This window comes from Aricia agestis, chromosome 2, assembly GCF_905147365.1.
Source record: "Aricia agestis chromosome 2, ilAriAges1.1, whole genome shotgun sequence".
Lineage (NCBI taxonomy): Eukaryota > Metazoa > Arthropoda > Insecta > Lepidoptera > Lycaenidae > Aricia > Aricia agestis.
This window is the reverse complement of record NC_056407.1, coordinates 15,361,552-15,388,120: the sequence shown is the minus strand read 5'-3', so window position 1 is coordinate 15,388,120 and position 26,569 is coordinate 15,361,552. Positions and strand designations below refer to the sequence as shown.

General features: G+C 37.5%; 1 protein-coding gene across 1 annotated transcript; it reads right to left on the bottom strand.

The window, feature by feature from the left end:
* Window positions 1-884: 884 nt before the first annotated feature.
* Window positions 885-24,937, bottom strand: LOC121737538. Its single transcript, XM_042129195.1, has 4 exons — window positions 24,756-24,937; window positions 23,179-23,289; window positions 1,158-1,265; window positions 885-1,076 (listed from the first exon to the last, which is right to left on the bottom strand). The coding sequence occupies exons 1-4, from the start codon at window positions 24,876-24,878 to the stop codon at window positions 885-887; spliced, it is 534 nt and encodes a 177-aa protein (XP_041985129.1). The 5' UTR covers window positions 24,879-24,937.
* Between the last annotated feature and the right edge of the window lie 1,632 nt (window positions 24,938-26,569).

Sequence of the window (26,569 nt, the reverse complement as noted above, 5' to 3'; positions counted from 1 at the left end):
GGACTTCAGTTTATAGCGCGCGATGTCAACAAAATTTGTGTCAAAAGCTTTTATAAAAAAAACCCTGGTACCCCTTTAATCAAAACAGCTGTGCAGTGTGCACATAATAATTTCATTTTTTTTAAATTAAACTTTATATATTATGCCAAATTTTAAAGCTTATTTAGCCCCCTTAACTTTACCCATAAACTATTTATCAATGATAGGTTTAAGGTTACGTCACTGTATAATGTATATAATATTAAGTACCGTCTTATTAAATAACGTTAAGAAGAAATAACAATCGAAAAAAAAATCGAGACTCGAATGAAGGATGATACGACCTCTTATAGAAAGATTTTAGTCAAGCGTTAGCGCGATGTAAAAGACGCACGGCGCCATCTAGTATGAATTTTTGGAACTAACTTAATTTGAACAAATTTTCGTATTTTCACCCCTTTACAACCCTTTTTTCCAGTAAAAAAGTAGCCTATGTCCTTTCTCAGGCTTTAGACTATCTGTATACAAAATTTCATTACAATCGGTTCGGTAGTTTTGGCGTGAAAGCGAGACAGACAGACAGACAGAGATACTTTCGCATGTATAATATTAGTATAGATTTAATAAGCTTTAATGTCATCATAGAATATTTTTTGCTACAACGTATAGTTTTTTAGTTATTGACGAAAAACTAAAAATTTAGACCTTTGTCGCCCCCCCCCCCCCCTCACCCTCCCCTCCCCCCGGCTCACCTAGACGTCAGAACTTTTAGTATGTTTTGTCCCTAATTACCCTGAATAAATTCCAGCAGAAATTCCAGCAGAAATCGCTTAGGTTCCCGCTCACGCACTCTATACCCTCTTTTGAGTCAGTCGTTAACCGGGCTATAACTTTATGGTTCGGGCTCACCAGGCGGCGGCGAGGCAGCGCTCGGGCACTGCGGTGACGCGCGCCAGGTCCCGCGCCACGGGCAGGTCGCGCAGCGCGTCCGCCGCGTCCTCGCTCGCGCCGCCGCGCCGTGCTGCGACCTCGCCCGCCGTCGCCAGCTCACCCAGCAGGCGCGCCAGCGGGTCTGGCCCGGCGCTCAGCAACTCCACCTGCGCAAGAGGATGGCCTGAGCGATCGTCGCCGACTAGGGGGGGGGGGGGGGGGGGGGGAGTCGCCGGCGCGACGAGTACCTGCAGTGCCTTCTCCACGATCCCGAAGCTGGGCTCGAGGTCGAGCGTCCACTGCGGGGCGCCCCAGAAGTTCCTCCACGAGTGTCCGGCGCGAACTCGGCTCGCCACCTGGGGAATGATTCGGGCCGGCTCGGGTTAACGTTTCCCACTCGACGGGGGACGAGGCGAGGGAGCGAAGATTTTCTAAATATTTCTCACTAGACGTTCCGTGCGGCTTCGCCCGCGTAAATTGGGAATTCCACGGAAACCGTACTTTTCCCGCAAATAAGTTGCCTATTTCTCACGTGGTCTACTCTACAAAGTGTAACAAAACTAAGTGATAATAAGTACTTTAAGGTGTGTGCTGTGTAATCTATCTATACTAATATTATAAATGCGAAAGTATCTCTGTCTGTCTGTCTGTCTGTCTGTCTCGCTTTCACGCCAAAACTACCGAACCGATTGTAATGAAATTTTGTATACCGATAGTCTAAAGCCTGAGAAAGGACATAGGCTACTTTTTTACTGGAAAAAAGGGTTGTAAGGGGGTGAAAATACGAAAATTTGTTCAAATTAAGTTTGTTCCAAAAATTCATACTAGATGGCGCCGTGCGTCTCTTACATCGCGCTAACGCTTGCCCAACATCTTTCTATAAGAGGTGGTATCATCTAATCATCATAAACTTTAGTTTCGATTTTTTTTCGATTGTTATTTCTTTATTACGTTATTTAACAGTACATTATATTACATAGGGTGACGTAACCTTAAACCTATCAATGATAAATAGTTTATGGGTAAAATTGTGTAATTGGGGGGCTAAATAAGCTTTAAAATTTGGCATAATATATAAAGTTTAATTTAAAAAAATGAAATATTATGTGCACACTGCACAGCTGTTTTGATTTAAGGGGTACCAGGGTGTTTTTTATAAAAGCTTTTGACACCAATTTTGTTGACATCGCGCGCTATAAACTGAAGTCCACGCGGACGAAGTCGCGGGCAACAGCTAGTACATATTATAAAACAAAGTCGCTTTTTAACTGACTTCCAAAAACGAGGAGGTTATACGTGCGGCTGTGGATATTTTTCTATGTATGTTCAACGATTACTCCGCCGTTTGTGAACCGATTTTCAAAATTTTTGTTTTGTTACATTAGGTTTCACTCCAATTTGGTCCCATTTTCACAAAAGTGGTGACCTGATGATGGGATCCATGAGTAATCGAGGGAACTCCTCAAAATTCAAATGGAAACATTTAGTTTTTTTGGTTTCATATGAAGTATTTCAGGCATATGTTACCAAAACGCAAGATTTTGCACAGAGGTATACTATGGTTCCGAAGATACTAAGAGAAGTCCGGATTCCTTATAAATACATGTTTGGGGGTTTAGGCGCTGTTTTAAGAACTGAAAGCATATGCTACTATGCAAGTTACATTTATCATCATCATCATCATCGGTACCACCAGTAATTAGACCATGAATTATCTAATAAATGAGTTTATGTCATGACTTATGTGGTTGATTTAGCAATTTGTTAGTGTCAAGAGAACTAATGGGTTGTGTAATGTGGTATTTTTGGTTTCATATTATGAAGTATTTTAGGCATATGTTACCAAAACGCAAGATTTTGCACAAAGGTATACTATGGTTCCGAAGATACTAAGAGAAGTCCGGATTCCTTATAAATACATGTTTGGGGGTTTAGGCGCTGTTTTAAGAACTGAAAGCATATGCTACTGTGGCGGTACCCACAAATGATGATGATGATGATATATGCAAGTTACATTTATCATCATCATCATCATCATCACTACCACCAGTCATCAGACAATGAATCTATACTAATATTATAAATGCGAAAGTATCTCTGTCTGTCTGTCTGTCTCGCTTTCAAGCCAAAACTACCGAACCGATTGTAATGAAATTTTGTATACAGATAGTCTAAAGCCTGAGAAAGGACATAGGCTACTTTTTTACTGGAAAAAAGCGTTGTAAGGGGGTGAAAATGCATAAATTTGTTCAAATTAAGTTAGTTCTACAAAAATTATAATAGATGGCGCCGTGCGTCTCCTACATCGCGCTAACGCTTGCTCAAAAGTCTTTCTATAAGACGTGGTATCATCTTACATTTTTAAGTTTCAATTATTTTCGATTGTTATATCTATTCTACGGTATTAAATAACTCAATACTTTATCTGTGCAGTGACGTAACCTTAAACCTATCAATGATAAATAGTTTATGGGTAAAGTTGTGTGATTGGGGGGCTAAATAAGCTTAAAAATTTGGCAAAAAATATAAAGTTTTATTAAAAAAAATTGAAATATTATGTGCACACTGCACAGCTGTTTGTTTAGATTTAAGGGGTACCGGGGGTTTTTTTTATAAAAGCTTTTGACACCAATTTTGTTGACATCGCGCGCTATAAACTAAAGTCCACGCGGACGAAGTCGTGGGCAACAGCTAGTTATCTAATAAATGAGTTTATGTCATGACTTAAGTGGTTGATTTAGCAATTTGTTAGTGTCAAGAGAACTAATGGGTTGTGTAATGTGTCGAGCTAGCGAACGGTCGTGCTCCACGTTACATACGCTGCAAATATTAATTAATATTTTCGCGAATCGCGCGGCACATTGCCGCTGCACGTGACCATGGCGCTCGTGGCCAACGAGTTGCTGGCGTTTATCCAGCTCGCCATCGACATCATGGACGAGGTCAGCATCATGCAGATCTGCAAGTATTTCTTCACCAGCGAGGAGATTTGCCAAGGGAAGCAGCTGCTGTATGAGACGCTCGGCCAGAGCGCGAACATGCCGTCGCGACGAAGAGACGGAACCGAAAGGAGCGTGCAGGACATCATCTCCCTGCTGAAGCAGACGGATCCGGATGAGGTACCGGCTTTTGTGGCTAAACAGCTGCATAAGGTGCCGCCCGTCACGCTGGACCACGTCGACGTCGTCAGCCTACTGAAGGACATCAGGTTCCTGAAGGAAGAGCTGGCCGGAGTTCGGGGTAGATTGCAGGCGTCGGAATCTATCATCAGTGACCTACGTAGTAAATTATCACAATTAAGATAAGATAAATATTTATTTCTCAGTACAATACAATATAGAGCTGTTTAACAGTAGATACATTCTTGTCCTTAGTAGTTAAGTACATTCTTATTCCCAAATATTATATTGTACGAGTCTGGTGCCTAAGCTAGGCTGGGCCTGTGTTTCAGGTCACCAGGCTCCTCATCCTCGCAATTTTTATTACTTATCTAATAACATATACTTTTCCAAAAACCAATTAATTACATACATTATTATGGCCAAAGCAGATTCTATATACTTATATATATACATATGTGAGCGTGAGTGGGTGTGCTAGTTAAGGGTGTTTTCATATTATGCTGGTAAGTTGAATTGAAAAGAAATAATTCATTTTGTGGGTCACCTGACGCTGCATACGTAACCCGACGCCGAGGCGCACAGGCGATCACGTTTAGCCCGTCTTTATCGGACGGGTCAACAAACACCGCCGCTGCCGCCCCCGTCCGCGTTCCCCCCCCAACGGTTGCGCCGACGGCAAAACTACGCGACTGTTGCTGGTCGCCCCGCACCTTTATCATCATCATCACTACCATATTATACCACTTCATAGTCTTTTAGATCGAGACTCGAGTTTGTCAAGCGATTATTAAAAAAATTAAATTAAGAAATTTAAAAAAAAAAACCCGCCAAACAACTTTAAAAAGTAATGAATTAATATTTACTGCCTTTAAGTTTAAATAATTCCTAACTTGTGTAAAAGAATATTTTAGTCCATAATTATTGTCACGGTGTGTCGGGGGACCGCCAAGTAAACTACAACCAACAACCGCCAAGTCGCTGATTATCTCCATTCGGTTCGCTGTGAATAATTGATCCTTAAACTATAATGTTATGTGAAATCTCAAATCAAACATCTACATTAGCGGTCCCCCGACACACCTTGACAACAATTATTATTAGGAATTATTTGAACTTAAAGGCAGTAAATATTATTTCATTACTTTTTAAAGTTGTTTGGTTATAGTGCAAAATAATTCCTATCAACGTATTTACCATCTATCAATGTCCTTTTCGATGAGGCCGTCAATATGAGCCCAAACATGAAACCTCCACTTTGGGTTCATACGAAGCTCGGTTCCTATAGAATCCAGGTGATGCTGCAGCAGCAGCATGTAAATATTTACTGTCTAGTGTCTATCTACTTCTTACTGGTTGTCGCAATTAAAATGAGCCCAAACACGAAACCTCTGCTCTAAGTTGGCGAGGAGTTGGATATCCTATTGATTACCAGGTGATACTGCAGCGTTTGCTTGAACGCGTCAATCTCAGGAACTACAGGTCCGATTTAAAAACTTATCTCAGTGTTAGATAGATCATTTATCGAGTAAGACTATAGGCTATATTATATTATCACGCTAAGACTAATACGACCGAAGAAACTCAGGAAAATGTGGGAAAAACGGGGGAAATATTTTTTATGGGAAAATGTACGGTTTCTGTAAAATTCCTAATTTATGCGGGCGAAGCCGCGCGGGACATCTAGTAAAAATATTTCCCCCGTTTTTCCCACATTTTTCTGAGTTTCTTCAGTCGTATTAGTCTTAGCGTGATAATATAATATAGCCTGTAGTCTTACTCGATAAATGATCTATCTAACACTGAGATAAGTTTTTAAATCGGACCTGTAGTTCCTGAGATTGACGCGTTCAAGCAAACATACTCTTCAGATTTATAATATTAGGTAGGTATAGATTTTTTTTAATAATCGCTTGACAAACTTGAGTCTCGATCTAAAAGACTATGAAGTGGTATAATATGGTAAGTGATGATGATGATGATGATGAATGTAATTTGCATAGTAGCATATGTTTTGCGTTCTTAAAACAACGCCGAAACTCCCAAACTTATATCTATAAAGAATCAGGAGTTCTCTCAGCACCTTCCGAACCACGGTATACCAGGTATATCTCGGTGCAAAATCTTACTTGTTGGTAGCATATGCTTAGAATACTTCTCACCAAACCGAAGTCACCACATTTTTCCCTATAAGTTTTGAGGAGTTCCCTCGATTACTTATGGATCCTTCATCAGATCACCACTTTTGTGAATATAATACCAAATTGGGAATCATCCCAATTTGGTATTATATTCACAAAAGTACCAAAAGAAAAATTTTGAAAATCGGTTAACAAACGGCGGAGTAATCGTTGAATATAAGAAAACGAACACAAAACCTCCCCCATTTTGAAAGTCGGTTAAAATTGTAGCCTATGTGTTATTCTGATGTATAAATAAATAATAGCAAGTCCGGAGAGATAGTCTTCGCTCTGGTCAATTTCATACACTCAATATTATATGATGCCAAGATGAGCCAAGCGAAGCGCGCAAGGGCACTACCTACCTTTTCTCGAAACGTTTCGTCGTATTTTTGAACCCTCGTAACTTTGCTTTGAATAATTCCAGATAGTTGAATTAAGATATAATGACATGGGTATTGTTATGAAATGCGTAAAGTTTGAATATCGTAGCTATTATACTTTAGATTTTATAGGTGTCCAAAAACCCACAATTTGGTCACTGACTAACCGATCATCAAAACTGTTAGGGTACTTCCTGAAGTCTTAGAAAGCTATTATTATTTTTAACAAAAAATTAAAACCGACTTCCAAGGTAAAAACAATAATAACATCTTTATAATATGAACTAAAAAGTATTAAATAATTTTTCCTATCTAATACTGCCATTTTCCGAATTTGGCTAAACGTCACGTATTTTTGTACTCAATCTTCATAATTTTGAAGCCAAATTCGGAAAAAGGCACTATTAGATAGGAAAAATTATTTAATACTTTTTAGTTCATAATATAAAGATGTTATTATTGTTTTTACCTTGGAAATCGGTTTTAATTTTTTGTTAAAAATAATAATTTCACTCTTTTTAGATACCTACTAACCATCGCGTAAGTAGGTATATTAATTAATATTCTACGTATCTTAATTCTTATTACAAGAGTCAGACGTCGTGCTCACAAATATCAGGTAGATAATTTTAAACAATACATAAAAAAAATCGAAGTGAACAGTAAACACGTGCTAGCCGCTAGGCAATTATTGTACCTATAAACTTGCATAGGAATTAGATCAAGAGAATACTTCAACCCCTTAATATTATCTTAATCTTGGTAAATGTTTACAAACCTACCCCAATTTATTTGACAAACTACTACAAAAGAAAGTCGACGGAGCTATGCGGGGCTCCTATTTCTGGGTGTTGTGGTCTAAGTTCCAACCTAACCTAACCTTCTTTTGGACTTTCTGGATTGTGTTTGTTTTTGTTTTGGCGGGGGCTGCGCCCCCCGAGCCCCCCCTTGGGTATCCGTGGCTGAGCAGTTAAGTAAGACCCACTCATCACAGCCTTGAGATGCCTTAAAAATACTTCGTAAACATCAGAAAACAGATGATCTTATCTGAAGATTACGAAAGTCTCAAATGCGAATTTCTTCTAAACGGAGAATTTACTGGCGGTGGAAACGGTAAGTAAGAGTTTTTCTCACCCAAAACAATCCTCCTTAACCCATGTCACCAACATTTAATGGACGTAGGTTCCTAAACCTTAGCCAAAGTATTTTCGCCATACTAACGAGATTCGTTAGTACAATAATGGCCTGTATCTGGCCGGGGGTTGATTTTTGAGAAAAGTTTATCTGAGCTTTCTTACTCCCCTTGGCGCCCCCTATCGATTGGTGTATTCAAAAGGGATGGTTATAAGAGGTTGGTCTCTCCCTCCGCGAACTCGGTACGGTTAACATCGTCTGACGTGCGCTCCGGGAATTAAAATCGTTTTCGGTGGTTAAAATCGTTAATTGCGTGCTGAGTGTGTGTAAAAAGCTAGGTAACGGTGTAATCTCCGTTTACTGTAAGTTTTTGAACACATTTGCCCGTATTTTATTGGATTTAACTCGGTAAGTAATTCCCTTTGTTAATTTTTAATAGTAAGGAATTGTAGGTAGGTAAAAATATTGTATCGTCGGTACCGCGAGAAAAATCGGCGGAATTAAAATCGGCAACTGAGACCAAGCAGGCTTTGATGAAGGTCATAAACCCGGCCGACGGTTTTTAATTTCACGGCGTTAAGAAAACAGCTAATTCGGGCGTGCTTCTGCGCCTCACGAGCGAGTCGCAAGTTAAAAAATTAAAGTCAGTCGAAGCGCTAAAATCTGCCGGCCTCCGTCTCGCATCCTCATCAAAGATGTTCCACAACACATTACAGACGATAATTTTCTATTATCCCTGTACAACCAAAACGTAAACGGCAAAATTAATGTGACACAAGATCAATTCATGAGTTCGACAAAAATAGTAAGACGTCGTATTTTAAACAAAGAATATAATAACCGTAAATGGATAGGTATCGAACTAGACCCTAAAGTGCGTCAACACCTCATCGAAACAAAAGAAAAACTTTTTATCGACTGGGCGATGTGTCGCTTTGTAGATGACGTCGAACTCGTGCGCTGCGCTAACTGTCAACAGTATGGGCACACCGTTAAATTCTGTCGTGACACAAAACCATGCTGTAAACATTGCGCTGAAGGTCATAGCTCGGATAGCTGCCCAAAAAAAGATAAAGAAGACTTTAAGCCGGTTTGCGGTAGTTGTTTGCGATATAAAAAACCGACCGACCACCCCACAGGCTCCCCAGATTGTCCTACGTATAAGTCTAAAATGGAACAACTTATTTTAACGACTCGGTATGGATAGTTTAAATATAGGACAGTTAAACCTACACAATAATAAGCACGCAACGATAGAATTAGAAAAGTTGGTTTCCGATTACAATTTAGACTTGGTGCTCGTACAGGAGCAATATCAACTCGCGTCGCTACGGTCGAAGATAGTACAAATTAATAACCTAGCTCGCGCGGGTATTTACACACCTCAGTCTAGATTTTCAGTCACGGCCTTAACTAATCTTTCAACGTCGCACTGTGCGGTAGCCGAGGTTTCGTGTCCTCAGTTGAGACTTTACGTTGTAAGCTGCTATTTTCAGTACTCGGATTCCGTAGGTCCACATTTACATCAACTTCGCCGCGTATTACAATCTCTCGCGGGTAATAAAATTATTATTGGCGCCGACGTCAATGCATCCTCGCCCTTATGGCACGGCCAGCTTATGTACACTGACCGCGACCGACGTACCGCTGTAGAAGACTTTATTGCGGAGTTTAACCTCCATATTCACAACACCCCCGATGCACCACCTACCTATAGTAGCCCAACGGGCGAATCGTCGATTGACGTCACGCTATCTAGTAGGGTTGCTGAGGATTCCTCTTCCGCTTCCTCATAATGAGGAAGTTCCACAATATTTTGGGTTCCTCAACCGTTACCGCATCCTCATAAATAAAAATAAAAAAATCCTCTTCCGCTATCGCTTCCTCAAAATTTAAGAGGAATTTATGAGGAATTTCACTGCACATGCGCATCGCGTATCCAATCATGGCAACGCACACGCCAGAGCCAGATAATTGTATCATTTACTCATCTTTTTAACCGACTTCCAAAAAGGAGGAGGTTATATGTTCGGCTGTGGAGATTTTTTTTTGTGTGCGTTGTGTATGTTTAGCCTGGAAAAATTAAGGAATTCAGACAGAATAATTCGTGTAGTTTTGAAAGTTGGTACAGTTGTTCCTAAAGGTGTCCAGGTGAATATACTAAAAATCCCCGAGGGTGGGACAAGAGCCGGCGGTGGGGGAGGGGGGGAAGGCTCTTCCTGAAAATAATAAAAAAAAACCGGCCAAGTGCGAGTCGGACTCGCGCACCGAGGGTTCCGACAGCTTAAAGGTATTATAGACCTGAGTATTTAGTATGAATTTCAATTTAATACCTCTACGCGTTTATGAGGAAATGGGTAGTAAGTTTAAAATTATTAAAAAAAAATATATTATGTGATGTAACTAAAAATTTATGGTTTTCGTAATTTTTCCTTTATCTATGCTATAAGACGTTGCTTCGTACCAAATTTCAAGATTCTGAGTTCACGGGAAGCACCCTGTAGGTTTTGATTCCCTTGCAAGTGTCGAAAATTTGCGGCATAAACGGCTGTATCTTTTGATTGCGTTGGCTTAGAAGTTTGATTTTTTCACAGCTTCAAGGGACAGTAGACCTGAGTAATTGATATAAATTTCAGCTTCATGCCTCCACGCGTTCCTGAGAAAAAGGGTCTTGACAGACGGACAGACGGACAACAAAGTGATCCTATAAGGGTTCCGTTTTTTCCTTTTGAGGTACGGAACCCTAAAAATAAATAAAATTAGATATACTCTATTTTGAAGGAGGAATCAGGGGACTACGTTACGTCGATTTACTGTATCTGTCTAGGTACAGTTAATCGAGGTAACGTATTCCCGTGATTTCTCCTTCAAAGTTAATCCTATCTAAATTTATTCTTTTTTAATATCTTCAGGGAGAATGAGTCTATACCACTACGTTTTTATGTTATCGTAAACATCTTTCAAATTAATTTTATGGTCGGTCGATTAGCGGGGTACGGGGCATTCATTTTTTTGCAATTTTTAAGGGTGCAAAAACCTTGAAAAAGAGACCTTCCCCCCCTCCCCCACCGCCGGCTCTTGTCCCACCCTCGGGGACTTTTAGTATAATCATCTGGACACCTTTAGGAACAACTGTACCAACTTTCAAAACTACACGAATTATTCGGTCTGATCGTCGATTTTGAAAGTAATTTTCTTAGACTAGTTACTAAACTCCTTAATTGCTGGACCGATTTTGATGATTCTTTATTGTGTGTGTTTTGAGAATGGTTTAGATTCATAGTTTGGTCCACTGGAAAATGCCCTTTGAATTAATTTTTGTGTAATGTATGTACCTAGTTATGTACAGACAGAACAAAGACTTTTGGGTTGGGTCCGCTAGTATTTATAATTTCCTATCATCCTCTTCCTCATCCGCTTCCTCTTCCGCTTCCTCATCCGCATCCTCTTCCTCAAAAAATATCCTCTTCCTCATCCGCATCCTCTAAATTTGCGCGTGAAAATTCCTCTTCCTCCTCCTCTTCCTCATAATCACTTCCTCAACAACCCTACTACCTAGCGCGTACGTCCAGATTAGGAATTGGCGTGTCCTTCCCGATGCGTCATGTAGTGATCACCGCTTACTGGTGTACGAGTTTTCTCGTGCGGTCCCGAGTGATACCGTAGTCAATACTAATGACTATATATACAATGTTAAGAACGGCGATTGGAAGTTATTCCGCTCCCTCATTACCGCTCATGCCGGAGACTTCACTCGGCCGGATTTAAACGTCAATGAGTGCGCGGAAATTATGTCAAACACATTTGTTTACTGTGCCGATGTAGCCTTGGGTCGTAGACCTCTTAAAAAAGAACACAACTGTAAATGGTGGAACAGTAAACTTCTTAATCTTCGTCGGGAATTTAGAAGGGCCAGGCGCAAAATTAATAATCTTCGTAAATCTGGCCACGACCGTTCGGATGATAATTACATAATTAGTTTAAACAACCTACGCATTTCAAGGTCACGTTATCGCGCTGCCGTTACATTAGCGAAAAATAATATGCTGAAGAATGCCGCGAATAGACTGGATAAAGAAGGTCCCTGGTCCTCTTTATATCACGAGCTTAAACCCAGTAGTAGTAATGAGCCAAACTTTTTCACAAATGTTAAAATTAACAACTCTTACACTTGTAGTTTAGAGGAAACGGCGAAGGCATATCGAAACGTTCTCATCCCAGACGACGAGCCCTCCTTGGATGATGAACACCATCGCGACATTAGGAGTAGAATGTTAGACCGGTGTATGAATGGCATACACCGGTCTCAGATTTACCAACCCCGGAGGAGTTTATTAAAATAGTAATCCTTTTGCCTATAAAAAAATCTGCGGGCGAGGATAAAATATCGAATATTATGATAAAGCAAGCGTGTTTAGCGGCCAATTCATCGATTCTATATGTTTACAACAGATGTATCGCAGAAGGTATATTTCCAAAAATTTGGCGTTCCGGTTGCATAAAATTAATACCTAAAGCGGGAAACAAACCTCCTGACGACCCAAAATCTTACCGTCCGATAACGTTACTGCCTTGCTTAGGTAAATTACTAGAACGTCTCATCGTTCCTCGCCTGCTACCCGGTGGCCCTAAATTCCATAGCCATCAAGTCGACTGTGGACGCGGCGTTAGAAGTAAGAAAAATAGTTAATTTGTCGGAAACTAAATACGTGGTCGCTATTTCATTAGATATTTCCGGGGCCTTCGACCATGCCTGGTGGCCGATGGTGCTATTAAAACTAAAAAATCGAGGGTGTTACTGCAATATTTATTCTATAATACATTCTTACTTTTCTAACATTGTACACATGTCAAAGATTTAACGTGCTGCTGCCCTCAAGGATCGGTAATTTCGTCTAAATTATGGAACATCGGATTCGACGATTTGTTAAGTCTTCCACTTCCACCGCTTTGTATACTAGTTGGTTACGCCGATGACGGGTTTCTTATCGTTCAAGCAAACTCGCGTTCCGAAATTGAGTCTAAAGCCAACAGTAGTCTTAATTTAATATCTAACTGGGGTAAGCGTAATCGTCTGAAATTCGCCGCGCAAAAAACTTACCAAATTCTTTTAAAAGGTTCCCTTATATCTTCCCCTAGCATTAAACTTGACAATATTAACGTTAAAGCAAACAGTCGCTCTGTTATCTTGGTTTTTACTTAGAAAATAAATTTACATTTCTAGAACATATAATTCAAACCGGTGAGAAAGCGAAACGCAACTTTTACTCCTTTACCAAAATATCTACGTCGACATGGGGCCTTTTATGCAAAACCCTAAAATTAATTTACACTGCTACTTACCTTGGTAGCATTTGCTACGGGGCCCCCGTGTGGGCCGACAGAGCAACTATCGGCGCGGCTCGTCGCAAGTTGCTACAAAGCAAGAATATAAGAGCAAGATGTTCTTGCTCTTATATTCTTGTGCAAAGCTTACAGAACCACAAGCACCGAAGCCTTGCCCGTGTTAGCCGGAGTTTTACCCGTTGACCTTGAGATTCAGGGTCGTGCGACAATGTACTATCATAACAAAAACATTGACAACCCGTTCTTTTTAAGCGCTCGCGATAGAAATAAAATAGCAAGATTGTTTGAACGTTTAGAAAACTCTTTGCAAAGCCTAATCTCCGAATGGCAGACGCGTTGGGACTATTCCACCAAAGGGCGACATCTTTATAATTTTTTCCGTAATATTCGTGAACGACTATCCAAACATTGGATGGATATTGATCACTGCGTTTCTCAATTCCTGACCGGTCATGGAAATTTTAAGGCCAAACTCTACGGATTTAATCTGGTAGCATCACCCATGTGCGAGTGCTCTACTGAAGGCAACATGTTTGAACAAACAGCTCATCATGTTCTCTGGGAGTGCAGTCTCTGGCAGGACGAAAGAACTACAATGCTAAACAACCTACTCTGCACATCTGGTGTCGCATACTACGGTGATCTCGTGGACAGCGCTAGGAACTTCCGTGCCTTCAAGCGTTTTTGTCACAATTACTATTGGCAACAGTCTAACACAATAAATTAATTTAGCTCTAGCGTAGTAGTCACTATTATTATTAACGTTTTTTCCCGTGGTGCTTCTCCCCTTCAGTTCTTTGACTTTCGGTCACTGCAACTTTGTGCTGTCTCCCGCTTTATATTGGGGAGGGAATCTGGAATTCTTCCTACTCCTCCAATTTTCTTCTGATTAACTTCGTTGCGGGTCCCAAGACAGCTTTAGCATGTCCCTCGGGCTCCCTAAGATCATATCTGTTGTAAATTGGTAAATATTATAATCTTATAATTTAATAAGTTTAAGTTAATGAGACAACTAGCGCTACTGTAGAGAAATATATTTTGTATCTGTGCTTGTCACTATGATCGAATAGTTTTTAATCTGTTCTCTTGCAATTTTGCCTCCCTTGCAAAACGTGTGTCCGGAATAAAGATAATCAAAAACTATAGTAAAAGTTATTTATTATTCATAAAACCATTTCAACATGGTAGCAGAGCGTGGTTGATTTATTTGAAAAGAAAAAGGAAGTTAAATAAGTGAAGTGAAAAGTTCAAGTAAGATTCGAGGTTATGTCATACCGGCGCAACGAAAATAATTATTATCTTCGAAATATACAGTAATATATTAATAATACATAAATATGGCTAAACAAGCAAAGATAGAAGATATAATGATACCTATTTTTGATGGCACGAACTATTCCAGCTACAAATTAAGATTGTCAACTTTGTTGGAATACAAAGAATGCCATGAGGTCATCACCAAAAGTGAAAGTGGAGAAGCGTCATCAAAAAAGAAAGATTTAAAGGCGAGAACGATTATAATGAGTACAATCACAGATAAACAACTGGAGTATGTGAGTGAATGCAAAACAGCATATGAAATGATTACAAAGTTTGATAATATGTATCTAACAAAGTCTACTGCAATGCAAATATTATGTAGGGGGAAAATTGAGGAGAATAAATTAAAAGATTACAGTACTCTTGAAGATTTTTTCGTTGACTTTGAGAAAGTTCAAAATAGCCGGAGGAGAATTAAATGAACAAGAAAAGTTGGGATACTTACTCAAAGCGCTACCACCAAGCTATAGTTATATTGGAGATTTTCTTGATGTAATTCCGGAGGAACAGAGAACGATTGAATATGTGTGTTCAAAAATCAAAGAGAAAAATATGTCCACTAGTAATTCGAATAACAAAAATAATATGAGTACATTCACAACAAAAACTATAGCGCAGTGCTTTATCTGTGGAAAGTCTGGGCATCTCCAGAAGGAATGCTGGTACGGTCCGAAGTATAATCCAGGACAACAAAGTGTTCGAGGTCAGCGAGGACTACAGAGAGGTTACAACAGAGGCGGATTCTACAGAGGTCATAGTCAAGACAGAGGTCAAAATTATTTCAGAGGTCAAAATCATTTCAGAAGTCAAGGACAGTTCAGAGGTCAAAGTCAGTCCAATGGTAAATCTTCAAACAACTTTTCATCGGAGTCATGGACAGCTGAGGTATGTAGCGATCCGGAGATAAATCAAATACAAGGGCGTAGTCAATATAATAATAGTGAAATTAATTGGCTTTTAGACAGTGGGTGTACCGACCACATTATAAATAACGATACATACTTTTATAATTGTATAGATTTGAAAAGTCCTTTACATGTTAAACTGCCAGATGGAAAAATGTTAAAAGCTACCCAAGTAGGTACTGTCAAAATTTATTTTCAGAACTATTTTAACAAAAAATATGTAGATTTAAAAAATGTTTATTTTGTTGAAGGCATTAAGCAAAATTTGTTAAGCGTTTCAAAGATAACTAAAAGTTGCACTATAGTAGCTAAAAATGAATATGCAAAAATTTATAATGAACATAGAGAATTAATAGTTGTTGCTGAAAAAAATTATAATTTGTACTTTATAAAAGGTTATGTAACTAAAAAGGAAATGTATGCACATTCTGTAAATTTAACTCAGGAAGAGAAATGGCATAGGGCACTGGGTCATGTAAATTTTCATTATTTGAATAAATTAGTTAATAATAAATTAGTCGACGGATTGCCTGATAAGATTGAAAGCACAGAAATAAAATGCTCGAATTGTATTCAAAGTAAAATGAGTAATATCCCTTTTGAAAATAACAGAAAAAAGACTTCTGAAGTTTTAGAATTAATTCATACGGATTTGAACGGCCCACATAACACCACTGGTTATGGCGGAGAAAAATACTTTCTCACATTCATTGATGACTATAGTAAATGCACAAGGATATTTTGTATTAAAAGTAAAAGTGGGGTTGCTAATTGTTTTATAGAATTTGTAAATTTAGTAGAGAATAAACTCAATAAAAAAGTTAAGAAAATTCAGTGTGATAATGGTAAAGAATATATGAACAAGGATATTTATAATTTTATAAAGCAAAAGGGTATTGAGTTATTGCCATGTCCACCCTACGTCCATGAATTAAATGGAGTAGCGGAAAGGTATAATAGGTCTGCTATGGATATAGGTAGGTGTTTAATGAGAGAAGCAAAAATTCACAGAAGGTATTGGCCGGAGGTTATAAAGACAGCAGCATATTTAAAGAATCGAACCATTGCAAACACAGTAGAAAATAAAACCCCTTATGAAATATTTTTTAAAGTAAAACCAAATGTTGAACATTTAAAAATTTATGGAAGTAGAGTTTTTGTCAGGGTTCCTGAAGTTTTAAGAAAAAGTAAATGGGATGATAAAGCACAAATAGGAATTTTAGTGGGTTATAATGAAAATAGTTATCGAGTTCTATTAAACAATAGAATAATTAATGCTCGGCATGTACAGGTAGTTGAAGAAAATACTGAACTAATATGCTTAGAAAAACTAAATGATCAGACAGATGATAATTATGAAATTGAACAAACTCTTGATGAAAAAGTTAAAACAAATTATGAAAGCGATGAAAATTATGTAGATGCAGATGAGACTAATTCTAATAATTCCTCGGAGAACTTAGAAAATTATAATAATTTAAATAATAGTAATAATAATTTAAGTGACTGTAACGATAAAGATGTTGAAGAAGTGAAAAAAAGAAAGAGAAATCCAGTTTCTAGATATGGTAACCTAGTTTCACATTTTATTTATGTCAACTATATTGATGCAAATGTACCAAATACATTTGAAGAGGCGGTAAACTCCAGTGATTGTAAAAAATGGCAAACGGCCATGGAATCAGAAATAAATAGCTTAAATAAAAATAATACTTGGCAAATTGTTGAAAAGCCAAAAGATAAAAAGGTTATCGATGTGAAGTGGGTATTTAGAAGAAAAGAAAATAATGATTATAAAGCTAGATTAGTTGTAAGAGGTTTTCAACAAAATGAATATGTCGAAAATGTTTACTCACCAGTAGGAAAAATGCAAACATTGAAAATTTTATTGTCATACAGTTGTAAAAATAATTTATTTGTTGAACAGATGGATGTTGAAACAGCTTTTTTAAATGCTGATATAAAGTCAGAAGTATATATAAATCAACCACAAGGTTATGAAACAGGCGACAATAAAGTTTACAAATTGCAAAAGGCACTATATGGTCTCAAAGAAAGCCCTAGAGTGTGGTATGAGTGTTTTGATAAATTTATTTCCACATTAAATTTTGCTAGAAGTAACTATGATTACTGTTTATATGTTAATAGAGCAAGCAAGGATCCAATATACATTTTATTATTTGTTGATGATTTTTTAATTTGTTGTAAAGATAAAAACAAAATTAAAAATAATAAAACTAGTTTAATGAAAAGATTTGCAATGAAGGATTTAGGAAAAATTAAAAACTATGTTGGCATAAATATTGATTATAGCGATGATAAAAGTACAATGACTCTAAACCAAATAAAATATATTGAATCTTTGGCTGCAAAATATGATTTAAAAAATACTAAGTTGTATGATACTCCAATGGAGACAAATTTAAAATTAGAACAAGCTAGGGAGGTAGATGAAAGGATTAAGTATAGAAATATAATAGGCGAATTATTGTATATTAGTACAGGCACAAGGCCAGATGTAGCGTACAGTGTTAATTATTTGAGTAGATATCAAAGTTGCTATAATCAAACACATTACAAATATGCAATGAGAATTTTAAAATATTTGTATAAGACTAAGGATTTAAAGTTAACATATTATGATAATGTGGATACTGAAATATTGGATTGTATGGTAGATTCTGACTATGCAGGAGACATTGTCGATAGAAAATCCACAACTGGTTTTGTAATTAGATTGTTTGGAAACTTAATTTTTTGGAAAACCCGTAAACAAAATACAGTAACTAAATGCTCAACTTTTGCAGAGTATACTGCTATGTCTGAGGCAGTGACAGAAATAATTTTTATTAGAAACTTGCTAAGTGAATCATTTAATGTTAAATTTTGTAATCCTATAAAATTGTATGTAGATAATTCAGGTGCAATAGCAATAGCTAAGTATGGTAAGTTTTACGCCGAGATGTTGCTTCACTCTGCATCCTCTATCGGCTGTATCACGGGGAGTGCTCTGAGGAATTGTTCGGAATCATACCACCTGCAACTTTTCGCTATCGTCCCACGCGAAAAACATACCATCCTCATCACCTTGATGAGTGGCAGTCTTCCACAGTGCGTTTTTCGCGTAACTTTCTGCCGCGCACTGTAAAACTCTGGAATGGGCTGTCACCAGCAGTATTTCCGGACCGATACGACCTGCAAACCTTCAAGAAAAGAGCGTATACCCTCTTAAAAGGCCGGCAACGCACCTGCAGCTCTTCTGATGTTGCTAGTGTCCATGGGCGACGGTAGTTGCTTACCATCAGGTGACCCGTTTGCTCGTTTGCCCCCTTATTTAATAAAAAAAAAAAAAAAAAAAAAATGGTAACTTTACAAAAAAATCAAAGCACATTGAGGTGCAATATCATTATGTAAATGAAAACTATGAAAAGAAAATTATAGATATTGTAAAAATTGATACAAAATTTAACTTGGCAGATATGTTAACTAAGAGTCTGGATAAAACAAAATTTATTAAAAACAGATTAGAGTTACGATTGATTTAGTTTTGTAAAAGGTACTTAGAATAATAATAATATTAAGTAAACATATATAAAGGTTGTAAGGGAAAGGTCATAAATTAAATAAGACGTTTTGTAATATTTAAGATAAATAATTATAAGATTATAAATTTAAGGAGGCGTGTTGTAAATTGGTAAATATTATAATCTTATAATTTAATAAGTTTATGTTAATGAGACAACTAGCGCCATTTGTTTGTCTGTAGTACTGTAGAGAAATATATTTTGTATCTGTGCTTGTCACTATGGTCGAATAGTTTTTTAATCTGTTCTCTTGCAATTTTGCCTCCCTTGCAAAACGTGTGTCCGGAATAATATCAAAAATATAGAAGATAATCAAAAACTATAGTAAAAGTTATTTATTATTCATAAAACCATTTCAACAATATCAAAGGGTTTTCGTGGTTGGATGCCGCTGTCGATCCTGGTGACACAGGAGATACAGTGGTGGGAATGTGTGGTGGGCCAAAGCCCGTTTAAATAAAAAAAAAAGAGGTTGAATTTTTTCGTCCAAATTTTTCTAAGTATTTTCTCCGTGCTAACGAGGGTCACATTTCGGCCTGTCTTTCGACAGGGGTTGATTTTTGAGAAAAGTTCATCTGAGCTTTTTTGCTCCCCTTGGCGCCCCCTATCGATTGGTATATTCATAAAGGGTGGTTATAAAAGGTTAAAATTTTGACGAAAAATTTTTCTAAGTCTTTTTTCCATAGTGCCCCGTTTCCTTCAGTCCAACCCAAATGTGTGCCTTACGCTCTGGAGTAAAGGTTGAATTTGTTACTTATGTTTAATTTTGTGGTACTTGAACTTGGTTTTTTTGTATTAAAATCGCTTTGAAATGTACCAAATAAATAAGGACATAACGTGATGACTGATGATATTTTATGGTGTTTTGTGTATATTGTATCCATATTATACAACCATGTGAGTTGTGACATTGGTGACCCTGACATGGTAGTGACGATGATGATGATGATGATGAATGTAATTTGCATAGTAGCATATGCTTTCAGTTCTTAAAACAACGCCTAAACCCCCAAACTTGTATCTATAAGGAATCCGGAGTTCTCTTAGTATCTTCGGAACCATAGTATACCTTGGTGCAAAATTTTGCGTTTTGGTAGCATATGCTTAGGATGCTTCTCATAAAACCAAAATCACCATATGTTTCCATATAAATTTTAAGGAAACCTAATATAACAAAACAAAAATTTTGAAAATCGGTTCACAAACAGCGGAGTAGTGGTCGAACATACAAAAATAAAAATAAAAAAAAAATTAAAAAATAAAATATCCACAGCCGAATATATAACCTCCTCGTTTTTTGGAAGTCAGTTAAAAATTTGGTATTGTTACGGACACACAGAGCCATCTAGCGTCACACCAGCGCAACTTATTGAAGAAACGCAGACAGCGTAAATCCGCTATTGGATACTAGATGGCGTTAAGCTTCTCGAAGTATTCCACACTTGTTTACGCCAATTGTGTAAATTCGGGAAGAAATGTTCTCAAACAGTCTAGGGCTCGCCTCGACCCACATAAATAGTCGCAGGAGGACGGGCCGTAGTTCAGTTCAGTTCGAACGATCGTCAAGGCGATTTCGGAGTGAAGACAAGTGATCAATAGTGAGTGAACCAGTGAAACCTACGACTTGGCTACGACCTAGGACAGTGATAGTGCTTATTGTTTTGGACTTAGTGCTAAGTGTTGTGACCTAGTGTGTGCTTGTGTGACCTAGACTTAGTGAATAAAGTCTTCAAGAGAGTCAGCAGATCTTTCTCTCCAAATCCTTCGAACCCTAGCACGTAATAACTGGTGTCGGAAGTGAGATTTGGAGATGCCATTGACTCCAAGAGAGGACTTCAAGGGGAGTGTCAGAACAAGGGCGCAGCGAGCTGCTGCCATTGACTCCGAGAGAGGAGTTCAAGGGGAGTGTGAGGACAAGGGCGCAGTGCCAATGACTCCGAGAGAGGAGGGCTGCGGAGGCCACACCCACTGGGGACCAAGCTCCGCCCACTGCGGGACAGGCCCCACCCGCTGGCCCCGCCCACCAGGCTCCGCCCACTGACCACGCCCCCAGGTTCCATCCACTTCGGGTGAAGCCACGCCCACTGGCTCCGTCCACCGGGACCCGCCCACTGACCACGACCCTCAGGCCCACTTTGGCCGTGGCCAGTAATAGGGTCCCGTTTTTACCCTATGGGTACGGAACCCTAAAAAATGAATTAAAAGAAAAAACAATGTAAACCAGCTTACAAAAAGAAATGAAATCCCACCAAAACATTTTCATGTAAAAATGTTGCCAAGATGAGAAAATAATATTATAGTATGTCGTGTCAAAAAGTAGTGAGATCTCATGTAGAGCCAAGTTTCTAACCTTACATACTCAGCCCTAAATCTAAAAACCTTTATTTTACACTAAAGCGCGGCAAAATATTTGATAATCTATACTTATATTATAAATGCGAAAGTATCTCTGTCTGTCTGTCTGTCTGTCTCGCTTTTACGCCAAAACTATCGACCCGATTGTAATGAAATTTTGTATACAGATAGTCTAAAGCCTGAGAAAGGACATAGGCTACTTTTTTTCTGGAAAAAAGCGTTGTAGGGGGGTGAAAAGGCGTAAATTTGTTCAAATTAAGTTAGTTCCAAAAATTCATAATAGATGGCGCCGTGCGTCTCCTACATCGCGCTAACGCTTGCCCAAAAGTCATTTTATAAGAGGTGGTATTATCTTACATTCGATTTTTTTCGATTGTTATTTCTTTTTTATGATTGCTATTTCTTTTTTACGTTAATTGTAAATCAGTACTTTATCTATGCAATGACGTAACCTTAAACCTATCAATGATAAATAGTTTATGGGTAAAGTTGTGTAATTGGGGGGCTAAATAAGCTTAAAAATTTGGCATAAAATATAAAGTTTAATTTAAAAAATTGAAATATTATGTGCACACTGCACAGCTGTTTTGATTTAAGAGGTACCAGGGTTTTTTTATAAAAGCTTTTGACACCAATTTTGTTGTCATCGCGCGCTATAAACTGAAGTCCACGCGGACGAAGTCGCGGGCAACAGCTAGTAATATTATAATGTGTCAGCCGCACGAGAAGAATCTAAAAACTCTACACATTAGTCAAAAAGTTGGATCTTGTCCTTTCCAAAAGATTTTTTTTTGGTTTGATTTAGTATTGAAAATGTTTAGTTTATAACTATAACATTAAAAACCAAGGGGCTTATTTAAAAACTAGATGTTCCGCGCGGCTTCGCCCGCGTAATTTAGGGATTTTTCGGAAACCGTACATTTTGCCATAAAAATAGCTCTTATGTCCTTACTCCCTTCACTTGGTTTACTCTATATCTGTGTCAAATATTGCCATAAAAATTGCTCCAGTAATTTCTAATATTTCCCCCGTTTTCCCACATTGTCCTAGGTTTCTTCGGTCGTATTAGTCTTAGCGTGATAATATATAGTCTATAGTCTTACTCGATAAATTAGCTATCTAACACTGAAATAAGTTTTTAAATCGGACCAGTAGTTCCTGAGATTAGCGCGTTCAAGCAAACATACTCTTCAGGTTTATAATATTAAGTATAGATTTTTTTCAATTATCGCTTGACAAATTCGAGTCTCGATCTAAAAGACTATAAAAAGTACCAATAACAGGGTCATTATACGCTCATAAGTCATAAACATGGGACTATGTATGGTATAATATGGTAGTGATGATGATGATGATGATGAATGTAATTTGCATAGTAGCATATGCTTTCCGTTCTTAAAACAACGCCGAAACTCCCAAACTTGTATCTATAAAGAATCAGGAGTTCTCTCAGCACCTTCCGAACCACGGTATACCAGGTATACCTCGGTGCAAAATCTTACTTGTTGGTAGCATATGCTTAGAATACTTCTCACGAAACCGAAGTCACCACATGTTTCCATATAAATTTTGAGGAGTTCCCTCGATTAATTATGCATCCTTCATCAGATCACCACTTTTGTGAATATAATACCAAATTGGGATGATACCCTATATACCAAAAGAAAAATTTTGAAAATCGGTAGAAATTGTAGCCTATGTGTTATTCTGATGTATAAGCTATATTATTGTAAAGTTTAAAATCCGTTCAGTCGTTTTTGCGTGAAAGAGTAACAAACATCCATACATCCATACATCCAAACAAACTTTCGCCTTTATAATATTAGTAGGATAGTAGGAAGTAGGATTCTTTTGAGTTGTAAACTTACCTAATATTAGTTTTTTAGTAATATTACTTTAAGACTACTTACGGAATTTTACTGTACATTAAACCAAACACATACCATATCTATGGCAGAACATTGAAAGATGAGAAAGTTAGTGCGCAGTCTGTCTATTGGAATCTTCAAGTCTAGATATTCTGTAAGTTTCTGGAGTTCCTCATCTGTGTATTTCTGAAATTTAAGAAATACCTAGTTAAATAAGCATAAGTATATTATTGACTCAGTAATAGTCAACTAAAATTGATAAACAAGTATAAATTATTAAGTATCTGGGGGCACGGCAGTGCCCCAGCCAAGTCGAGCAAAAAAGCGGCAGGGCCGTACCAACCTTACCAAGATTAGCCCGTTCAAATAAGCCCTTTGATAAAATATAGCCTATAGCTTTCCTCGGTAAATGGGCTATCTAATACTGAAAGAATTTTTCAAATCGGTCCAGTAGTTCCTGAGATTAGCGCGTTCAAACAAACAAACAAACTAACAAACTCTTCCGCTTTATAATGTTAGTATAGATTGTACGGTACAATAATAAATAAACCGGAGATATTGCTGATACGGGTACAAATTGTATCAATATCTCCGGTTTATCGTCGGTAGAGAGATATCTAGCTAGTATTTAGTGTCTTAATTAAGGGAAAACCTAATAAACATTTCATAATTACTGTCCAGTTTTCTTCTTCTTTCTCTAACTTCGTGAATAACTTTGTAATCCCATGTACCTATACATGTATAAGATTACAAAGTTACAAAAATTTCAATCCCATCAAAAACATCCTGTAAAAAAACCAACTCAGTTTTTATACCGTAAAAATTTATGAGATGCATGCAATACCAAGTCGGTTAATTTATTCAGTCCCTACTTAGGGGACTTTCGGTCTCAAGTTATTACGGAAGTTATTATTATCATGTCAATGTTAAAAATCTTTTACGTTTTAAATAAATAGATCGACTTGGACATCGCATGATTAGGTTGTTTAGTATAACACTATACAGTATCACACAGCACTACGGGCCTGCATCAATCGCATGGAGCGCAATGAACTAAACAATCTAATAATACCTATAATAATTATTATATTGTATAAATTGTAAGATACATTGTGTTTTCATGCGATGTCCAAGTTGATCTATTTGTTTAAAATGTAAAAGATTTTTAACATTGATATGATAATATTAAGTTACGTAATAACTTGAGACAGAAGGCCCCCTAAGTAGGGACTGAATAAATTAACTGACTGCATGGACTTATTGCATGGATCTCATAAATTTTTACGGTATAAAAACTGAATTGCGAGACTTGGTTTTTTACAGGATGTTTTTGATGGGATATAATATTGCAAATAATTGTGATTGTGGTACATACATATTAATGCAAAATATGTCTGCTATAATATGTTATCAATTCTCTTATAATATCACTTCTTATAAAGCTGTACCTTTGTTAATCAGTGTATCAATAAACAGTTAAGTATAATTTTAAGGCTGTTTCTATAAACAAAATGAGCCATGAGATTTAGAATAACAACAGACACCATTTATTATTATAGAGAAAGCTCATAGATCTCTCTTCATAGAAATAATATTAATAATATAAACTTAACATACAATAATTTATAATGTGATATAAGGTGAATACATACAAATTTGACCCGTGCCAGGTGAGCCTGAATCACAGCTTTATAAAGCAATAGTGCAAATGCCTCAATTTCGTCCTCTGTCCAATTCTTGGTAACCATGGACCTATGAAATATCTTGCTGTCCATGATTTACTCAATGTTTTTATTCGGAAACTAAAACATAATTAGCTCCTTGGGTTTTTTGTTTGTTGTTACTTAATACTTGTTCTTCTTCTTCTTTTAAAAATGGTCGACTCGGTGAGTTGCCAACAGTGTTGCCAACTTTTTTTTTACTAACCCACCAAATTCAGCAGTGTAAATCACCAGAAACCGCTAAAACCTAAATGGCCTCTCAAACCACCAGTGACCAGAATTCCACTAAATAAAGTAAAGACAACAACAACCTATCTGAATATAATTTGAAAATAATCCAACAACAACGTTATTATTATTATGAAATAATTATTTTTGTTAGATACCACAAAAAGGAAAATTTTAGTTGCCTATGTACCTATGTATAAGTAGGTACTTAACTAAAGAGTAAAGATGAACGTCTTCAGAGGTATCATTGTCATTTACTTGTTCAGTTTGTGAAGAATAAATTTCTTTGGTTCTAATTTTTGTAATACGGTATTTGGTGTTATGTTGTTATTACAGCATTTGCCTTCGCGTGCTAATGCTCTACAGGTTGAGTGTGCAGATCCCCCCTTGAGGCTGCGACGACAATATCTGTCTGATAGATACCTCTTTAAGGCTCTTCAATTATTAGCCCATCACCCTCTCATCCCTAATTTACATACCCTCTCCCAACTTTTTCACTCTTCATCTTATTGGGCTCATAAAGACTCTCGAAGTTTGCCTGGTCCTGTGTACCAAAGTAAGTTGCTGCCAATTTATGAAGTCCCTAATAAATCCTTGGTTAAATTTCCATGTATTACCCTTGATTCCGGCATCCTCAAAAGCTCCTATGCTGCAAACAGTCAATTTAAGGATATAGTCAATTCAATATATAAAAACTGGTATCATATTTTTACTGATGCTTCTAAACTGGATTGTGAAGGTTGTGTTGGCTCAGCGGTATGGATACCAAAAGAAAATGTAGTATTAAATTTTAAATTACCAGCTAAGTCCTCAGTATTCACCGGGGAAGCTATTGCAATCCTTGAGGCTCTATCTTTTATTGAATCACATCGCCTTAACAACTCTGTTATTTTTTTGGACTCACAAAGCTGCCTCCAGGCTATTTTGGCCAACCCTTTTCGATCAAAATTCAAATATCCTTTTATAACTACAATTAGACATATTTTATTTAAATGCTTTTTGCAAAATATCCGGGTTGAGCTAGTTTGGATTCCTTTTTTTTTTTGAATGAGAGCGCTGATTTTTATGCAAAACAAGCCATTAACACAGGTGGTCCTGGATACTCCAAACTTTTCAGCAATGACCTTATTCCATTGGCAAAGTAACATTTAATGACTGATTGGAATGCGGATTGGACTGCGTCAGGAAGAGTTAAGTGTAAATTTTTCTTTTCTCTGCAGAGCCAGGCACTAGTTAAGCCCTGGTTTTTTAAATACAGGAAAGCTAAAAAGTCCGTAACCTCTACAGTATGTCGATTACGTCTAGGTCACTCCTGTACTCCTGTTTTCCTTAACAAAATTAGGGTAAGGGATTTGTCTTTATGTGAGTGTGGACTTGAGGAAGGTTCTCCTGAACATATATTCTTCAGCTGTCCAAATCGTCTGTCTTCGCTGTACGATTCTCTACCCCCTAATATCCCTCGTCCTGCTGAATTCCGCTCCCTTTTATCCTTAGTTCATACTCCCTTTGTAGATATT

Bases quoted from the DNA above. Each gene is read 5' to 3' on its own strand.
- LOC121737538 (XM_042129195.1), bottom strand. From the start codon at position 24,878: ATGGACAGCAAGATATTTCATAGGTCCATGGTTACCAAGAATTGGACA. The intron at 23,290-24,755 runs GTATGTATTCAC...CTTAAATTTCAG, and splicing joins ACCTGGCACGGGTCAAATTT to AAATACACAGATGAGGAACT. The intron at 1,077-1,157 runs GTACTCGTCGCG...CCTCTTGCGCAG, and splicing joins TCGTGGAGAAGGCACTGCAG to GTGGAGTTGCTGAGCGCCGG.